The 20852-nt window shown below is 40.4% G+C and overlaps 1 protein-coding gene across 2 annotated transcripts; it reads right to left on the bottom strand.

The window, feature by feature from the left end:
• On the bottom strand, positions 1-17036 carry LOC119720032 (poly(U)-binding-splicing factor PUF60-like). Of its 2 annotated transcripts, XM_038189537.1 has the most exons (12): positions 16921-17036; positions 16178-16289; positions 10423-10631; positions 8186-8458; positions 7706-7833; positions 7185-7253; positions 6439-6541; positions 5502-5603; positions 4120-4300; positions 2800-3095; positions 1865-2054; positions 1-1371 (listed from the first exon to the last, which is right to left on the bottom strand). In XM_038189537.1, the coding sequence occupies exons 1-12, from the start codon at positions 16984-16986 to the stop codon at positions 1262-1264; spliced, it is 1839 nt and encodes a 612-aa protein (XP_038045465.1). In that variant the 5' UTR covers positions 16987-17036; the 3' UTR covers positions 1-1261. The 2 variants fall into 2 exon arrangements, with proteins under 2 accessions (XP_038045465.1, XP_038045466.1); XM_038189538.1 differs by lacking the exons at positions 16178-16289; positions 16921-17036 and adding an exon at positions 11225-14030 and having other exon boundaries at positions 1262-1371.
• Positions 17037-20852: the final 3816 nt, after the last annotated feature.

The following is a 20852-nucleotide window of genomic DNA, read 5'->3' as shown; positions in this document are numbered from 1 at the left end:
TTCAAATAGTTGTGACACATCAGTTTATTACAATACACATCTTTCAGTTATACTGGCGGGAGTTTACCAAACTTTAAACAAAAACTCGTAAATTTGAAGAACAAACAACTTTACACTGTACAGGGGAAAATGTGGCAGATTTCTCGGGGGAAAAAGGGACTTTAGACAGAATACAGGAAACCGTAGCATTTTTGTACAAATTGTACATTTTGGAGAAAAGAAATCAAGTTCTAGATCCAAACTACACCAATCTTCAAGAGTAAATGTTGTTTCTTCGGTAAATTGTTTGACACTATAAAGTACAGCTTCATTCATATATTTATTCAGAAAAAATGTTGCAACCTGACACCACTTTTTTCTTCATATATCATCTCAATGAAGATCATTCATTGCAAAAATCACGATAAGACATGAATCAAGGTCTGAGAAATATTTCCAATTTGGTTAGCGGGAAATACTTCAGAAAATTTTCTTGACTCTCCATAGACTTTGTACACAACCGCTGAAGTTGCGTCAGGTTGCAACATTTTTTCCATTTTTTTTTTTTTTTTGCAAGTGCTGTGAAACGGCCCAAAGCGTAAAATACCAAAGTGGATAGAACGGTATTTGGGTAATTTTTGTAAGCGTATGACAAATGAAAAGCATGAAAAAAAACATTTTTAAAAAAGAAAATCTACCTGCCCAAACCCAACACCTAACAAATGTCATTTTAAAATGCACTGGAAAAAAAATGTTTTACATATCCACAAACCTTAAGGCCAGATTGGAGAAGTTTAGTGGACAGTAAGCGTATTTTTCCTTTTTGCTAAGCATTCAAACTTCTTGACCTTTCACCTTGTGGCTCAACACCAGCAAGACTTTATGCTTAAGAAAATATATGATGACCATTTATGATTGAACCAAAATGATTATAAAGTACACAAAGATTCAAAAGCCAAGCAGCACACAAAAACGCTTACAAGAACCACATGTGCTTAGCACAGGCACAATCTGCAAATAGAAAGAAACAGGATACCAGTCAAAAATTTAATGAAACGTTAACTGATTTGACTGGTACTCGTACAAATTTTGCTTACCAAGTTAAATTTGCTTAGAAGTCTTCTAAAATGAAGCCCAAATCCAAATAATTATTTAACTTTTAATTTTCGCAAACGTTTTCACAGGGACTATGGCACAACTGGCATTGAATGAAGATTTGGTTGGTTGTTTTTTTTACATAATTGTTATAAAAAAAAAAGCTATGAATAATGGCTGGCCGCTTTCAACCCGATAGATCGCTGGCGTCAAACTTGGACTGTGGGTAGCACTCCGCCCTGACCATGTGACCACCGAACCACCGGCCGTTGAGTGCTTCAATTGCTGCTTCTCCCTCTGGAAAACAAAAGAGTAAACAAACACATGAAAAAAACTTAAAAGACTTCAGCCTGGATCCTAACATCAGGACCTTTTATGGCCGTCACAATTCGGGCGATTCCCAATGCAGTGCGCCACCGAGAGTTTGCCATGGAGAGTTCATTTTTCCGAGTGCATTGTGGGAGATGGTCGACAAATTTGCAGCGCGGGACATTTGAAATTGTTAGTTTTTCCGGTCAGTAGTTTCGCAAGGGTACGATTTGACACGTTTGCTCTTTTTTCTTTTAATCAATATTGTGTTTTTTTGTAAGGCGGCAGAACGCGCCAATCTATAACAAGTTAGCTCAAGTTGTCTACTGACACTCATTCAAATGGGCCATGTTTTGTATTGAAAATTTCCCCGGAACATGTCTGGGACAAATGCAGAGTTTCTTCCAGACGAAGTGAATGCTTAGTAGCTACATGAAATAGGACATAGGTCAAAAAAAAAGGGGGGGGGGGGTTGACTCACCCGAGGGATCGCTGAACTCGACAAATATTTTCACAATGACCTCGGCGTCCTCTTCCTCCCCTTGTCTCTCCTGGTAGATGACCACTCGGTTGACCTGGCCAAACTTGCCGCACTCCTCGGTCACTTCCCCTTCCAGGTCGTCGTCCAAGTCCTCCTTGCCTACCATGTTGCGCAGGATGACCACGCGCGACTGAAAACCAAAGAAATATGAAACGTCTTTTTAGGCACATGTACATGGGGTGACAATTAGATACGCAAATACTGCAAGTTAAACTTGCGCGATCCCCCTGGCATGCTGGCAGTATTTATAGAGTCCGGTAGTAAGCACACTTTTTCAGTGTACCTAACCAAAATAGACAATGACCTCATTTGACCCCTAGATGACCTTTGACCTCAAATGTCTCAAGTCATCTTAAGTCCCCGTACCCAGAGATTATTGTCACCAAGTTTGGTTGACAGTGAAGTCAGACTTTTCATATGACAGCACTTTTCAGTTTACCTAAGATGGAACACACGGACACACATACACACAGAAGTAATACACTATCGCAAGATCCCCCTTTCTTAGCTTAAAAGCCAGGGGGATACAAACATCCTCGCACAAAAAAGAATTAGAATTCAGGCATATTGTCATTGTCTTTCAATCCCATAGGAATGTTTTTACTGTGAAAATAAAAGGAATTGACTGGAACGGGATTTGGACCTCCATATTACCGGTTTGCTGCTCTACCAATTGAGCCATCCAGCGGTTTCCCAATTTGACAATATCTTTCTTTGAGGATGCTAGTCAGAAGCCTTTAAATCAAATAGTTTAAAGTTATACCTTTGACTCCAAAGTCCCCGATCTAGAAAAATTTGGCAAAGGCCAGTCGATAGATTCTGGCAGGGTTGGGAAGGTTCTGGGGTAAAGGGGTGTTTGGCCAGGTTGGGCTCACCTCGGCTTTCCGGAGCAGTTTCTGCATGACCATGTGCCTGGCGCTGGTCCCCGATATCGTCATGTTCTCCTGCTCGCTGATGGTCTGCGGCAGCTCGTTCTCCAGTTTCTTCTTGGTGTCCTCGGCCGATTCCACGATCAGGGCACCGGCCTTCATGGCGGCCGTGGCGTAGCTGACCTGCTGCTGCTGCTGGCTCATGGCCACGATGGCGGCGGCCGCGGTCAGGGCCGGGTTGACCATTAAGGAGGAGGTGGTGACGGTGATGGTGGGGATGGGTGGCCGGATCGGGGTCACACCTGATTCGATCCGAGAAAAATAAAGTAGACATTGAGAGATTCGGGTAAGAACAGTGGTACTTTCCTCGCCAGGTTTTGAATCCTATCCATTGAAATTTTAAGTCCCTACTGGATTCCAAGAATATTTATCTGGACAATACTCCATTTTTTTCTCTCTACAGATTTCTTGAGGCTTGCGAGTGCCATGGGCGCGTTAGAGAAATCCGCAATTTCATTACCAGATATTAATGTATAGCTACAATCATATATAGTGTACACACTGTCAAGCTAAAGACTATTGCCTCGCTAGTTGTAGGGTTCCCGTTGATAGAATCTGTGGGACTCTGTAGGATGCAGATCGTATGATGCAGGTTGGGGTTTACAGTCAACCTGCTATATTTCTGTGAATCACAGGCTTGGGTATATTCCTCACACATATACACGCTATGGATTTTTGCACATTCAGTCAACAACGTGACATTCCATTTTATAGGAAATTCTATTAACCCTAACCGCCCTAAATCCTTCAAAATCCTCTTTGCCAAAGTGGCGGAATTTGGAGGGTTGAGGTTAAATGGCAAAAGTGCGTTACTGATTTCGTAGGATGCACTTTGTCAAGGTCCTGGGCCGGACCTTGTGTTGTTTTGCTCAGCCATGCATAAATATAGGCCTGGATTATGCTTGAAATCCTCTGCACTGCTCCAGGATGTCACTGGCCAAGCCTCAACATATTGACAGTCACTGCCGCAGGATTTTAGCAGGATTCACGCAGTGGTCACCCCTCCACAGACCATATTCACGAAATAATGGAGAAATTTGCAGGATTGAGGCTATATGCTATTTTTCCACGAGGACAATTGGAGGATTTTGCAGGATTGAGGCTACATCCTAGCAAAAAGGCAAAAAGGCCAAGGGAGTTAGGGTTAATGTTTATGCTCTGCCATCAAACTGAAACATTGCAGCTTTTCAACAGTGTGATACACGAATGTTGAGAGTCTCCAAAGCACAAAATCTTCGAAACTAGGACGATAAAATCTTGACTCACCAGTGATGATGCCGGGCGCGTTGGAAGCCATGACGGCCTGGGGCATGTTGAGAAGGCCCAGCTGCGGGGCCGTCAGCAGGCCAGCTCCGGGCACCGCCTGGGAGACGATGGTCGAGGGGGCAAGATTGAGGACTGCAGCAGCTGCTGCTGCAGCTGAAGGTGCTGCTACTGCGTCTAGGGCCTGTGGAACAAAAATAAATCAACAGAGCAACTTATGCTAGTCCTGCGAGTTGGGCATGACACACTAATTTGAAATTCGTTTTGGGAGGTTTTTTTTTAACTACTTGCACCTAGATAAGAGTCAGGCTGGCACAGCTATTCTTTCCTCGTCTTCCACCTCAGTGACCCTGGTTCACATCCCACCACGGCCAACATGTGGATAAGGTTTTCAGCCCCTGTCCGATTTTGCAAGTTTTCTTGGAAATATTGTTCCAAGGTTTTCTCCGCTACAACAAACCTGACTAATTTATTCCTTGTTTTCTCTCTTTCTGTTTCTTCAGTTTCAGAGCAAGCCAGCCAATTTTTTTGATAAACTATTTTAAAACAAAACAAAAAGAAGACAACACCAAAAATCCAGACATTCGTCTGAAAAACCCTGTTTTAACAAGCTGCTTTAACCCTAACCGAACTCAACCCATCAAAGTTCAACAGCAGGTTTTGTTTTAATCTGTTGGGATAGGTACAGTACCCCTAAACTGATGGTCTTTTACACTGGGGTTGGCATACCTCCAGAAACTAAGTCCAACAGTGTGTGTGTGTAGGATTTCACATGTAGGTGTTAGAATTTGCCTGAATGGGTGCGGTTCCTAGTAGCTGGGGAGTTAGGGTTAAAGCTATAGTCCATCATTTGTAATTAGTGCATTGTGTTCGTTTGAAGCAACAAACGTGTTCAAAATCTAATGAAGGATACTGAACAACTTACTTGATGAAGTTTCAGCTCAGCTTCAGCTGTATATTCCGAGAAAAACAGCATTCTAAGATCTCAATTTCAAATCAAAAGTTACTGAATCATGTTTTGAATTGTTTTGAATTGCAGCTATACGCGACGTCGCGCACTGATCCGACGAATTATAACAACCGCGCGCGCGTGTGCGTCGTTCCAATACTTGTGCGCGCTGCGCTGAATAACAAAACGAACTACTAATTTAAATTTTCCTACGGTGCTTCTTAAGGAATCACCGTTGGAAATGCCTTCTTTCGTTGATTACTTCAAAATGACAGCTTCCCAGAAAGAATAATTTCACAGGGAGTTTAGTCCCCTTACTATCTTTCAACCAAGTTTGTTTTTCAACAATAATTACGCCAGTTACTTTTCGGATGGCTGCAAATGATGGACTATAGCTTTAATTGAAAACAGACATCTATGAAGGCTCCTTTCTGACCTGTATCTTGGCTGTGGCTGCAGCAGCGGCTACGGCTGCAGCTGGGGGTAGCCCTCCTTGTGTCGTTGGTGTCGGGATGTGCGTCAAGGGTGGTGTGATTGACTATGTCAGCAACAAAAAAATAATATTAGAACCATTAAAAAAAACAAGGAGTGACCCGTTTCTTTAAATGCACAATCACCCTGAACAAGGCAAAAAGCCACTCCAGGTACAGGGCTACATGTACAAGAGAAAATTAAAAGCTACAGATTGTCATCGGCATTGTCAGAGTCGAATTTTCATAATGCACATCAGCTGTGCCGTATTTCGAAGAAATTGTGAGCAACACACGTGTGTGTTTAGAATATTTTGCATACTGCGCGTACATACACCTGATGGCGTTGAGTATGAAGTTGTAATTTTCCTTCGAAGATGGCCGTCTCTGAGAGGGGTCTATACGCTTCTGCACTGTATCCTGTAAATTGTATATTCGTAAATTGTTTTAGCCCAATGTCATGGCACTGCTCTGCAGAAAATATCGCTTAACAATTTTTTTGTGCTAAGCGAATATCAGCGGAGAACCAGCCATAGGCAATATACAATATATGGCAATCGAGCTGGTAACCTGCTTTTGCTAAGCAAATATTTGCCGTGCTTAGCATATTTCCACACTCAGCAGCTCCATGGAATCTGAGCCCAATTTCTTGGCTCTTAATGAAAAATTCCTGCTTACTGTAGCAGAATAATCCGTGCTTACGGTAAGCGTATTTCACAGGTTAGCAAGGAATTTCGGCTTCTGCGCATGCGTACATACGGTAAAGGATTCTGTGCCTACAGGGTTTGCACAGGAGTTTTCTGTTAGCGCTGTTGGCATAAACTGGTGATCGTAGGCGCGGAATTCTGTGGTTAGCAGTGCCATGACATTGGGTCCTGGTCAGGGTGTTCACAGTCTACTTACCCGACCCACTCGGAGATACTGTCCCCCGAGATCAAACAGGTTCATTGACGCTATGGCGTCCTGGGCCGACTGCATTGTCTCGTACTCAATGAAGGCGTACCCTCTGTGGAGGACAGAACAAAATGAAGTGAGCAAAATATATGAAAAAAAAAGAGCAGTTTCTGTTTTGACTTATTGTAATTAACAAGTCCCTGAACGGCCTAAAGACGACCCTGCCAGTTTCTCCCTGTACCGCCCTACCTTGCCTGAGCACTCTTTAAATGAACACTGTGAATACAGGTGCTAATGGAAAAATGGAAAAATAATAATAATATTAATAATGTGGTGCTTATATAGCTCTTTATACCAAAGGTCTCAAAGGGCTTCACGATTATTACCCATGAGACCAGTTTTTTGCAGCAGCTCAAGATCAGTGCATTCTGGTCTCTACCTTCACAGGTACCCATTACTCCTAGGTGGAGAGAGGCAATTGTAGTTAAGTGTCTTGCCCAAGAACACAAGCACACGTTCCCTGTCAGGGTTCAAACCCACGTACCATGGCACATGAGTCGAACACCGTAACCATTGGACCACAGCGCTCTCAACTTCAATACTTTTAAGAATGTTCTGATCTTAAATCCTAAATATCCTGTCACTTTTCAACACAGAATTTAATATCTGATCAAAGTGCAACATGTACCATAGTATAAATTACACAATATTGCTGGAAATAGCAGTGTTGGAAAACAAACACAAATGTCACTTACTTGTGTTTGCTTGTGGCAGAGTCCAAGGGCAGAGCGCAGCTTAAGATCTTTCCAAAAGCTTCAAAGACACTGCAATAACCGTAAGAAAATAAACAAGCATGAGTTATGTTCACTTTAAATATTCAATTCTACATGATTAGCTACATATTATGATTTGTTACAAAATTATAAACCAAATTCACAAGACATTGGTGTTCAAATTCAGCTAAGAATACTGCAAGTTAAACTTGCGCGATCCCCCTGGCATGTTGGCAGTATTTATACAGTAAGTTAGTAAGCACACCTCTCAGTGTATCTAACCAAAAACAACAATGACCTCATTTGACCCCTAGATGACCTTTGACCTCAAATGTCTGAAGTCCCCCTACTGTTTCTGCTTCTTCTTATTATTATCATTAAAAATTGTAAGTGTAGATACTGGAGGGCTGTGCAAAACTAAGAGAAGTCACTTTGGGCAAATATCGACCCTACATATGAGTACTCCATGTTTCACAGAGGTCCTGAACTAATTCTAGCCCCACCTTTTGATGTCTTCTGTGGAGAGATCGCCATGGATGGAGGCGACGTAGATGCGAGGATGATTCTTGGATTCCTCCATGAGTTGATCCACGACGGGCTGAGCCTGGGGCATGTTGCTTGGCCGACCAACCTGAAAGAGAGAGTCATAATTTCCTTAATCCTACAAAATCTTTCTAAACAATGGATTTCGAAGGATTTGGAAGTGTTTGGGTTATAAATCCCTCAAAAATACTCCTCTGTGCATAAGAACAATGCCACATTCTTCATACTCCTAGTTTCAAAGGGCATAAACCCCATGTGTAAAGTCATATTGGCTGGGTTTTACCTTTTACAAACCCTACAAAACCCTTCAAATTCTTTAAATTCTACAACATCCTACAAAATCCTACAACATCCTACAAAATCCTACATCATCCTACAAACTCCTACAGATCTTAAAGTGTTGAAGGATTGGGAAGAATTGGTGTTTGAAGTATACCAACCTTGATGTTACGTCCACCAATCATGACCCCGTTCATCTGTTCCAGGGCCAGCTGGGCCGCCTCGGGCAAGTCGTACTCCACGAAGGCGAACCCTTTGTGCTTCATGGTGATGGGATCCCAGGACATGTTGATGCTCTTGATGGGGCCGAAGGGGTTGAAGGCCTGGCGGACCGTGTCCTCCCGCAGCTCGAAGCTGATTGAGCCCACGTAGACGCGACACATGAGGGCGATGGCTCGCTGGCGCTGGGCTGCCATCTGGAGGTTGCTCATTTGCTGGACGGGGTTTAAAAAATGGAAAAAAAATACTTCAAGTAACACTTGCGCGATCCCCCTGGTATCCTGGCAGTTTGTAAACATGAACAGGCAGTTAGTAAGGACAATTTCCAGTGACGACCTTGATTGTCCACCTGGCAGGTACCAGTTCTAAGTTGAATGGGGAGTTTGGGTTGAATGGAGAGTTTCGGTGAGACACCGGAATAACATATGTTAGAGTCATTAGTATCTCTCCTGAGACCTCGTAAATATCCATATTGGAAAGGATTGTTTTTATGTAGGCCTTCTCTCCACAGACCACCTTTCAGGTTTGGTTGAGATTGATGACTGAACTTGACAGTGAAATGGAATTCACACACCCACATGCACACCCACCCATTCTCAAATTTGTATCCTTGTGGAGACATTCCTTTGTTCTCGTGTAGTAAAGTGTTCAATTTTGAAAGTGAAGTTTCAAAATGCTCTTATTTTAACCAGAATTAATTTCCTTGGCTGAAATTTGGACTTAATATCCCTTTTCTAAAACTCTTCCATTTGCGACAGATCAACCCACCTTGGAAATTCCTAGTTTTTGAGTAAAACTCATATATCTATTTTGTGAAATCCTTGTGGAGACCTATTCATCTATAGAAATTGCCCTGTGGAGACCTTTACAATGTTTTGTTCCCTATTGTGTGTGTGTCTCCACAAGGATACAAATTTGTAGTCACGCAAACGCCGACAAACAGAAGGAATACGCGATTGCAATATCCCCCTGTCTGGCTTGAAAGCCTGGGGGATAAAAAGGTTATGAACAAAAAATAGATGTGAGGCAAGAGAGGGAGTTGAGTGACATTCCTGAATTACTCATCTGCTGGATGGGACAGACAAATGGGAAGAAATTCAGGATAAACTAGAGGCGAGACAAGAAGGAGATCATTCGCTTGTGCTGGATGAAAATTCAAAGACAACTCATTTGCTGAACAGGGAAGAAAATGAGAAAAAGTCTTGAAAGAACAGATGAAGCTCTTGAAGACAAAAATAGACAGTTTCTACTAAACAAATGGGCGGGGTTTTAGCAAGTGGGCAGGAAATCAAGAAGTGGGCGGAGAAAAAACAAGTGGGCAAGGAACTGAACAATTTGGTGGGGACTAACGGTTGGCACGGACTATGAAATAGTAGCGGGGCCTGACGTGTTCCTGGTGTGCGAGGGTGTGTTTGACCAGCACTTTCAAAACATTCTGCTCAATGGCCTACGTCGTTGCTCAGGGGCTTAAGCAGTGGGCGGGGATTAAAAAAGTGGGTGGGGACTATAAAAAGTAGGCGGGGCCTGACCTGTTGCTGGTGTGCCAGGGTCTGTTTGACCAGCACTCTCTTGATGTCCTGCTCCATGGCATACTTCTTGGGTCAGGGACTAAACACAGGCAGGACTATGAAAATGGGTGGGGACAATAAAAGTGGGTGGGACTTAACAAAGTAGGCGGGGCCTGACCTGTTGCTGGTGTGCCAGGGTCTGTTTGACCAGCACTCTCTTGATGTCCTTCTCCATGGCATACTTCTTGGGTCAGGGACTAAACACAGGCAGGACTATGAAAATGGGTGGGGACAATAAAAGTGGGTGGGACTAAGCAAAGTAGGCGGGGCCTCACCTGTTGCTGGTGTGCAAGGTGTTTGACCAGCAACCTCTTGATGTTCTGCTCCATGGTATATCTCTGGCACCTATAACTATTAAAACCTAGGCAGGACTATGAAAGTGGGTGGGGACGGTGAAAGTGGGTGGGGACAATAAAAGTGGGTGGGACCAAACAAAGTAGGCGGGGCCTGACCTAGTGCTGGTGTGCCAAGGTGTTTGACCAGCAACCTCTTGATGTTCTGCTCCATGGTATATCTCTTGCACCTACGACTATTAAAACCTAGGCAGGACTATGAAAGTGGGTGGGGACAGTAAAAGTGGGTGGGACTAAGCAAAGTAGGCGGGGCCTCACCTGTTGCTGGTGGGCCAAGGTCTGTTTGACCAGAACACTTTTGATGTTCTGCTCCATGGCGTACTTCTTGGCCCTGTTCAGCGCCTCCTGCTGGTCGGGGGTGAGTTTGACCATACCGCCCATCATCAGCTCTTTCTTGGCCCCCGGACCGGCCAGGACGGGACCCATCTGTTCGGCCATCACCATCATGGGGGAAGGGCTTCGGGTCGCTGCGAGGGGTCAAGGTGGTGAAAGAGAACCAGTGGTGTCAGAGGGTCAAAGATTGGCGAGGTTTTGCGCCTACATCCTACATGTTAGATTTATGTTTGTAGAAGTCTACACATGCAAGATTTCTTGAATGAGTATGGTAATACTTTCAAATCATGACATTGATTTTGAGTGAGGAATTGTTACTTTTACTACTTTTTAAATTAATATATTGTTTCAACTATATGCAATTTAAAACTTTTCCATTTTAAAAATACACCTTTGTTTTAATGGTATCAAATGAGGGCATCAAACAGATGCGCAGAATGACGGTAAATATCACATCTGCACTATTCACATGGGTTTTCAAGTGACACCCTAGTAACAGTAAGTAACATGTGTACTGAAAATAGCTGTTACATCCCCATCTTTCTACTCCATGTGTAAATATGAAAATTATGAACTTTGTGGACATAAAAAGCTGTGTTCAATGCATTGGTAAGTTGGGTATAGATGGCCTAGAGGTGTTGCTGTTAAAACAAGTTCTGACAAGTCAGACGATTTGCAGGGGCCGACATCGAGGAAGAAACAGAACAACTACTATAATGCTGTTTACCACGGTCGCTGTCATAAAGGATGGCGGTGTTGCCATGGTAACAATTGCCATGGCGACCTCTAGCCACACAAGGCCAGGCGGTAAACTACAGTATCATGAAGGCAGGGCCGTTTGTGTGAGTGTGTACGTGTGGTACTCTGCGTAAACTGAAATCTTCAAAATACACAAAATGCAGAGAGAGAGAGAAAAAAGAGAGAGAGACAAAAATAAGAGGGAGGAACAGAGAACGGAATGGGGGAGAAAAAAACGGAACGGTTAGTTTTGCGGAGCTTGGCTTAAGGCCCTAATGGGGAAATGTGTACAAAAGCTGATTCAATCAATGTCAACCAATTTGCGTCAGAACACATTAAGCGTGAATCCGTGTCTGACGCGTTCAAATGCTACACACTTTCAGGTAGTTTTGAAAGACATAGCAGAAACGCTTTAAACTTTACACTTGCAGTTACTACTTGTAATCAATGGACAGGCCATTCAAGAACTTTGGTTACTTCCTATCATTGACAACATCAAATTCCAACTTAAGGTTCTTGGACCCTCTTCATTCCGATTATCTACTCGTGAATATTGAAACTTACAATCACTTTACATCTGTTGGACAGGGTACTACATAAAGCCGTACACATTTTTTTCCCTTCTCTTCTCAAGTGGTACATGCAATTTTAGACAAAGATGCATTTTCCTTGTGACAACGATGCACAATTTGTCTGCCTGTTTGTCTTAAAGACACCAACACACCACCCGTCTTCCCCAGCTACAAAAAAAAATCAAACCTAGAAACGCTAAATGCTGTAAACATGGTAAATGGGTACAGATTTTGATCATGAAAAGGGTATTCTTTAGACCCTAACCCGCAATCCTGTAAAATCCTCCAACTACCTCCATGTAGAAATTGGATGCAGCCTCAATCCTCCAAAATCCTCTGTTATTACTTGCATTCGATCTTTGGAGTGGTGAAAACCGAGTCAAGCCTGCAAAACCCAACAACAATCACTTTTGATATGTTGAGGCAGTGCGGATAATATCCAGAAGCAGTATCGATGATTTCAGGTATTATCTAAGCCTAAATTTATGCACGGCCGAGCGTAAACAACACAAGGTCCGGCCTAAGACCTTGGCACAGTGCATCATCCAAAGTCAGCCCCACAATTTTTGCCATAGCCTCAATCCTTTGAAATCCTTCACATATGCAAGGAGGATTTTGGAGGATTTGAGAAGGTTAGGGTTTGGTGTAGTTTGCGCTATACTGTATGGCATTGATTCCTGAATCTTATAAAACCAAACTTGAAAATCGACAGTTTTTATGAAACAAAAGTTTAGGAAGAAGTGACCACAATGCCTTAGACATGTACTAGGTTAACAGGGGTGTACCTATTCAAACAACTCGAAATAATTAGGGGTAACATGTCAAATGAAATCTGATTTAAGCCGAGTATACAGAAATTGGTCTGCTTTGATTTGAATTACGACGTTCCACTGGTCACACTCAGTGCCAACCACTGTTGGTTTTCAGTTGACATCGCGGGTCCTTGACAAGATCTCATGAATGCACAAAAAGAGAACAAAAAAGACAGGAAGAGAAAAACGCATTACGCCAAATCATTTCATTACACTGTGAACATTTTTTGTGTGTCAGATCAGTTTTTCCCATTGAACTACCTGAACTACTTGATACTGTCACATTTCCATTTTGTCAAAAAGTACATGTAGTTCATGATCACACCAAGTACACCTTTCACAAAAGGATGGACTACAAGTTCAAAATCAATTACCAAAATCCAGCTTCCCCCTCCCCCAAACCTGAAAATGCAAAGAAAGTTACTCCCTTTTTTCACTTCTTCCCCATAATTTTTCTTGTCTTAAAACTTGGACCACAAAACTTGGACCACATTGGGTGCTCCGAATGAACGATGAGCAATTTGGAGTTTTAGAAAAAGACGCCACTTTTTGTTTGTCTCTGGATCAATACAACCTGATCAGACTTGATAAAAGTCTTCGCTAATTTTGCTGTTGGGAATGACCTGTAAGGGGAGAATAAATAATGAGAGAGAGAAAAAAAAGAGAAAGTTGTCTGAGTATGGTGTCGTTACAGTTGCTTAAGTCTGACGACCACTTCGTGGAACGACTGACGAAGAGTCTGCAAAATAAGCAGGGGGAGGCGAAAAACACATTGCTAGGGAATGGTTATGTTATGATGTGAGATTGTCGGAAGAAAACTCTTCATGGAATGATTAAAAAAACTTCTAAGCTTCCCACGTACCAGTAAATACAAATATTTATTAATTCAGCAGCATTATACAAAGGCGTGTTGATGTCACTCACTTTTAACTTTTTAATGAAATATTTGAAATCGATTTAAACACCTGTGTTCAAATGGAATACTGACGTAAGAAGAAATTCTGCTAAGTTGAATCTGCTAGGGCTGTCTTTTTCGAATAATTTAGTATTCGATTTTTCGAAACTGCCTTTGACCGAATATTCGAATATTCGTAACTCGCCGATCAAATTTACACACGCTAGCTGCTACTGCGTTCCGCCCCCATCAATTGTTGCACGCAAAGTGCGCTGGGTAAAATTTGTGAGCTGGAACGTTTTGCAGTAAGCATTTTATACATGTAACTGTCAAGGGTTTTAGCCTTCAAATAAGATGACAACAAAGAATCGGTGTCGACAAAGTTTTTGTCGCCGTCGAAAAACAGTGGCGTCTGACAATAAAACGCCGCAACTTTTACATTTATAAAAAACATCACGGAAAAAATGTTGCAACTTGACGCATCTTTTTTCTTCATATATCATCTCAATGAAGGTCAGTCATTGCAAAAATGATGATAAGACATGAATCTGGGATTGAGAAACATTTCCAATTTTGTTAGGAAGTACTTAAAAAATTTCCTTGACTCTCCATAGACTTTGTACACAACTGCTGAAGTGGCGTCAGTTTGCAACATTTTGTACAAATGTCACTGTCGTTGTACCTACGAAAATGTAGGTTGTTCTTTCATAAATTTGAACTGGTAAAAGCTTTAAGAATATGCAGTAAAATGATTGAATATTCAAATATTCGGTACAGTTCTAGAATCTGCCAGGTTTCCAATTTTTTTTGCAGGTGGATTTTTTCCCTTCGTTTGTTTCAGGTTTTTGTGCCGATCTGGATGACTATAGAAAAGTTGGTATCCACACCAAAAAGATAAAAATTCCAACGATCATTTCCCCTACGACTAGTTACAAGTCAATCCCTAAGCAACACTCAGAACAAACCAGGGCACAATCCAATTGGAGTCACTCGGGCCCAGCATTCAGATTTGTGCCGCATTCTGAAAAAGGAAAAGTACAAAAACGACAGGTTTTCCCCCAACAAAACCGGGGGGAACAATCCCAAATCCAAAACAACAGGGGAGAAAAAAAAGAAATAAAATATATGCACATCTGCTTTCTCAATGGAAAAAAAACACCCTCGTTGATAAATAACCCAATACAATTTCTTCTACAATTTTAGTACATTGAGCAAATTTCAGGAATGAAATTATTGCCTCATGCAGAAAGTGATCCAAGAAAACATATTATTGAAACTGTCTAGCCCTTTTTTAATTTCATAATTTTTTGCCACGATCGAAATTGCAGAAAATTTTCTGTGAAATCATTATTGGTGTAGTATTCCGTCTTGGACTACTCAATAAACAAGAAACTATTAAATTGATTTTGTTGCCCTGAATTATATATTATTATTTTTGGAATTCTTCTGTGAATTGTAAGGACAATCGCCGCCATAATGCAACGCCAACTACACGTATCTAATCACACGACACTCTCAAAATCACAAGATACCAGATTTAGAATGCAAAGCAAGTCCCTTTGGTTTCTTGCCGAGCAAAGCTGGGCCAAGTTAAGTTTGCCGATCGCATCCTCCCTGCAATAAAGAAACTCAGAACACAGACAAGAAACAAAAAAAAGGAAAAATTTGTGAAAGTTACACATTGGTTATGGGGAAATTTTTGGAAGCTGTGTAAAAAAAACAGTTTGTTAGAAAAACGTGTATTATTTTTACAGTACATGCAAACTTTTATGATTTTTCAATTTGGAATGTCAAACCCTATTTTAAACAATTTAAGAACATTTTTATTTTGCTTATTATTTAATTTACAGACATGCTGCCTACTTTTATTGTACACAACAAAGGTATCAATTTGGGGCTTTCTCATAGCAAAACTTGCACAACGTCAAAGTAAAGCCTCAACTAAAACTTTATCATAGACCCTTTTCTGCCCCACAGATTCCAGAAATGTTGACAGAAAAAAATCTTCCATTCGTTTTTGAGTTTTTTTGAAGAGAAAGCTTCACAGACATCAGTGGTCGATTTAGAGGGATTTTACATGCACAGATGCATGTAACTTCGGCCCTGTACATGTAAAATTTTGCCTGTGCATGCAAAATTTCCTGTTTTTCAGCGCATTTTCAAGGAAAAATCTCACTTGTGCGTGCAACTTTTATTTTCTAAATTGACCTTCACTAAATTTTACCGAAATCTGTAAAAAACGTAAAGGGTCTATGCATGACATTTGCCTAAATGCAGTCGAGAAATTACGGTTCAACAGCAGAGCTACGTTTTCATTATGAATACATATCAACAACTTCTTGTTTGTTAAAATATTTCACAATTATTAACGCACTTTTGAACTGCAGTTGGCGTGCGCACTGGTTCACGTATATATGGCATGAAAATGAAATTGGCAGGACAAATTTTATCCTGAATGCACACAAATCTGTAGCATATAGTGAACCACTAACCCTCTCTATGCGACTGCCGAGCGAGTACTTGTTCAAGTAAACCAATGGGTGAGTGAGGGTTCTACAATGTAATCGTTGACGGAAATACAAAATATTGTTGATATGTATCCAAGCAACTGACGTTGTGCAAGCTATGCCAGCAGGAAAGCCCCCGGGATAATCAGGCCCTACCTTCGGTTTTGACGACCACTGCTGCTCCTGATGCTCCTGCCTCCACTTTGATCTTCTTCGGTGACGGCTCCCCGAGCAATGAGGCAGAGTCACCTGAAGCTGACCCAGAGTTCTGATAGAAAAATAATGATTTCAGTAATTTTTTCGTCATTATGCCAATTTTTTTTTTTTCACAAGTTGTACAACTTATGCATTTTGATTGAGAAAGTTTTGTTTTTAATCTTGTTCGAAAATAATGAATATTTATTTTTTCATCTATTTTAGATGAAAACAAACATCTCAGAAAAGCTTCAAAATGTTAACAAAGCTGGACAATTACTTCATGAAAAAAGGATGATTTAAAGCATAGGCCGGAAAGAATGTAGTTCTCCAGACGCCACTTCAGCGGTTGTGTACAAAGTCTATGGAGAGACAAGAAAAATTTCCAAATATTATTAACAAAATTGGAAATGCTTCAAAAAATTCTTGACACTCAATAGACATTGTACATAACCCGCTGAAGTAGCGTCTGGATACTACAGTCACTGCGCATGTTCAGTGCCTGTCCGGCAAAATATCGTTTACTAACAGAATGCCGGATCCGGCTAAATATCCACTGCCTTAAATAACAAAATGGCCGATCCCCGACACAAGTCGGCAATAAAAACGCGATCTGTCGTGGCCGTTTAAGGTAAAAATATCCTCCAATATAAACTTCAAGAATGGTACAACTACAAGTACAAGACACTCAACTTCACTTTTACCTCTTTAAAATCGCCATTTTCATGATTTGTCGCAGCTTCTAGGAGTTCCATAGCACTTGCCATCATGATTTTTTTCAATCTTTTTGTTCAGCTGCAGCACCTTACGCTTCGACGTTGTACTTGTGCACTCAGACTAGCCTGACGCTGGTCGACAAATTGCGATATTCACAGGCGCAGTCTACGTGTAGGCATAATTATAGTACCGGGTACCAGCAGTGTTGATTAAACCACCCCAAACGGGATATTTCTAGCCACTCGAGTAAAAGTACCTTGATTGGGGTATGGAGAAATAAGAACACTGTGCCTATACTTGGGGCGGGGACATCATGTTCCGGGGGAGGGGCAACTATAGTTTTAAACAATATTAAACAAACATCGGACGGCGGAAAAAGTTTGAATGTGTTGGGAAAGGGGCCCACATTAAAATACTGAAACCAATGTGCTCACTATGGAAAGAAAAAATGCACTACGCACACTTACATATTATTTTACATGATTTATTACCAAAAAATCTTCTTTTTTTTAATATTGAGCATGATACAAACCATTCTAAAATTGAAAACACTGCCAGAAAAAAAAAAAAAGCAATATTCAGCCGAGTGCTTTCAGTTATTTATTTGTGATTTTAAATCAAAACGTTGGTGACACTCACCCAAACAAAAATAGAACTGAAAAGGCACATTCCAAATGCACCCAAAACAAAACCAAATTCCGAAGCATTTTTAGCAAAAAAATGCATTCCCACAAAAATATAACCCTAACACAAATTGTGACAAACGATAACATTTTCCCAATGACAGTTTGGCAAAAAAATTCAAAGCAACAAATTTGAGTCAATATCCCAACATAAATCCCAACCAAATTTCTGAGTAAACTTCTCTTGCAAAATAACAGAAAGAAATAATCTTTGGGTTTTTAAGTCTGCTTTTTTAAGCAAAAAAAAATAGCTGTAATGCTTTTACTATTTTTTTTTTCATATAGCAAATCTTTACATTATTTACAATCATGCATTTCCAGATTCTTCACTAATACAGAAATCTTAAATGTATTCAATAATACATACCCAACGAGCAGTGTCTTATCTACTTGTCATAAAATGTCTTGTCGAACCAGAAATGTATACAGAACGCCATAATATATAATGTCCATTTCGCAGATTTTCATCTGATAATTTCTACTTTTTAAAATTTCTTCAAATATTGGGGACTTTGTTTTACCTCTTCATACCGAAACAGTCTTTTTTTTAAAGGATGTTCTATCATCAAAAGTTAACTTGCCTTGGTATATACCATATCTTTAACAAGTGCCCTTTTCCCCTTGCAATTATTTTGATAATACATCTACTCTCTGGATGGTAGAGTCCACTATTTTTTGGCACTAGAGCAAAACTGGGTCATGAAGTTTCGCCAAAAGATTAACATTCCCCAGACTTTTTGACCGACAAAACTTCCATTCATTCAAAATCATCATCACATATGCTGGCATTATTACCTACGCACATTGAAATGAATATAAAATCTACCAGAATTTTAATGTAAGAAATCACCAGGCATGCACCACAATACAACCTTGATAACTCGACTTAGCCCTTGTTTTAAAAATATCTGTTCCCAACTTCGCAAATTTTCCAAAGCATATTTCGAAACTTTTGACGATGTTTTTACAACAATGTCCGAACCATAAGAACACGCATACTGAAATTTGTATCCTTGGAGAGACGTTTCTTTGTTCTCGTCAATCTCGTGAAGTAAAGTTTTCGAGTTTGAAAGTGTAGTTTCAAAATGCTCTTATTTTAACCAGAATTAATTTCCTTGGCTGAAATTCGGACTTAATATCCCTTTTCTAAAACTCTTCCATTTGTGACAGATCAACCTACCTTGGAAATTCCTAGTTTGTGAGTAAAATCCATATATCTATTTCGTGAAAACCTTGTGGAGACGTATTCATCTATAGAAATTGCCCTGTGGAGACGTACACAATCTTTTGTTCCCTATTGTGTGCATGTCTCCAGAGGGCACGGTGTATCAGATCGTAATAACGTACTATGTGTCTGGACAGCATGGATTTATTCTTCACGCATGCTACGTAAACATTAGTGCATGACATTTTCAGTTGCAGGCTGTAAGTTGAGGTAGACAACTATTCAAATTGGAGCTACTTCTAAGCAAGTTAACTACTGAAATTGAATTCAATCACAAATGTTATATTATTCAACGGCATAAATCAAAAAACAAAAGCCTTTTTTCCATTTTTTCCAACCCAAAAACTGTTGACAGCCAACATGATGGCTAAATTTAAGCACACATTTCCCCCATTTTTTTTTACATTGGTCAAAATGCTACACTTGTTCCTCTGAATTGACACAAAAACTTTGGAGAATTGCAATCGACTGCCGGCCCAATTTCACGGAGTTGGTCCGCACAGAAAATTGCTGCAGCACAGAAAATATTTGCTTCAGCAGAAATGGGTTACCAGCCAAGGTTACTGTGTTATGTGATGTACTATTTGTGACTGGTAATCTACAGGGTCATTCCGTGTCAATACACCCAATGGATGAAACGCGACCCCCCTCAAATTGGTTCATATTTAGTGTATGGGGTAATTTTGGCTGAAAAAGCTGAACTCAATCAGATCAATCAGACCAATGGTTTTTCGCACTACCGCCCGCCATTTTTGGTTTTTTTGGACGAAATGAGCGTGGCCGCCAATTTTCAAACGACCATATCTCCATAACCCGTGGGCCAAATTTGTTAATCTTTGTTTCTTGGAAAGGTTACATCATAAGAAATCCAAATTTACCAATATTTTTCAGGCTGGAGCAATTTGAAGTATGACAAAATTTTGATCTTACTTTAAATTTGGATCACGTGACCTTGAGAGGAACTTGGATGAAAATAATACCCCAACATATTTGCTACAAAATATCCAAAAAGTGGAGGTAGAATATTGTTTTGTTTGGTTTCTAGCTCATCTCAAAGTTGGCATACTTGTTACAAAATGTGATATTCCTATGCGATGTACTAGTGGATTTAAAGCAGGGAATTTTTTTTGTCTCTGAAATGTGTACATGTATAGAAATGTTTAAGAAACTTCCAATTTTTTGGATGATTCGACACGGAATGACCCCATATCAGCTTTTCTGACATTGATAATAATTGCTAAAAAGACACACAAAAAACATTCCAATGTGGAGAGCGTTTTAGTATGGAAAAGACAAGAAGAGAATTATTATATAGAAGACTGTAGAGTTGAATATTTCAGTTAAGGAAAGAAGACATTGAGAGGAAAAGGTCCAAGAAAAGGTCCACTTTCTATCCCATTCGTAACGCCATGTTTTCTTTAATTTCATAATCATCGCAAAGACAAATACCATAAAAATTCTTGTGGGTATTCTCTTTGCAAATGCCCAACAGTAGAATTAAAAAAAACCACTGAAATCCCTGAATATCTTAGAGGGTGAAACTTTTGTTACGTATGGGATATATTTTGCACAAAATCTTGGACTTGCCCAAGAGTTTACGGCATTATCAATTATCATTGATGGAATAATGATCACTGAAGTCAAAGACAATGAGCTCAGAAAACGAAGACGTTACGACTTGTGAAGTACAATCCTCAAGTTTTTGTTCAAAGTGTTCGCACTGCATCCTTTCCTTTTACATTAGTTCCGTGCTTTGAATGTATTCCTTTAATTTGAAGTCTCTAAATGAAGAAAATCTGATGCAAAAATAAATGGAAAAAGTGTGAACCCTCCCCAAAAAGGTGTCCAAAATAAAGCACACCGGATATTAAAGATAAGATCACCATTTCAATTGTCTTAAACTTAAACAAAAAATGTTCCAAAAGATGATCATCGGGAACTACAAGTGAATTAAAAATGGTTTCACAAAGTGTGTAATAAATATGCATTTGACTCATCCCTGTAACAATGA

This window comes from Patiria miniata, unplaced genomic scaffold (genome assembly GCF_015706575.1).
Source record: "Patiria miniata isolate m_02_andy unplaced genomic scaffold, ASM1570657v1 HiC_scaffold_9, whole genome shotgun sequence".
In the NCBI taxonomy this organism is placed as follows: Eukaryota; Metazoa; Echinodermata; class Asteroidea; order Valvatida; family Asterinidae; genus Patiria; species Patiria miniata.
This window is presented reverse-complemented; position numbering and strand designations above follow the sequence as displayed.

Excerpts from the sequence above, each read along its gene's own strand:
- LOC119720032 (XM_038189537.1), bottom strand. The coding sequence starts at position 16,986 with ATGATGGCAAGTGCTATGGAACTCCTAGAAGCTGCGACAAATCATGAA. Across the intron at positions 8,459-10,422 it reads CCTTGGCCCACCAGCAACAG|CAAATGAGCAACCTCCAGAT; the intron begins GTGAGGCCCCGC and ends AACCCCGTCCAG. Across the intron at positions 2,055-2,799 it reads AACTGCTCCGGAAAGCCGAG|TCGCGCGTGGTCATCCTGCG; the intron begins GTGAGCCCAACC and ends TTTGGTTTTCAG.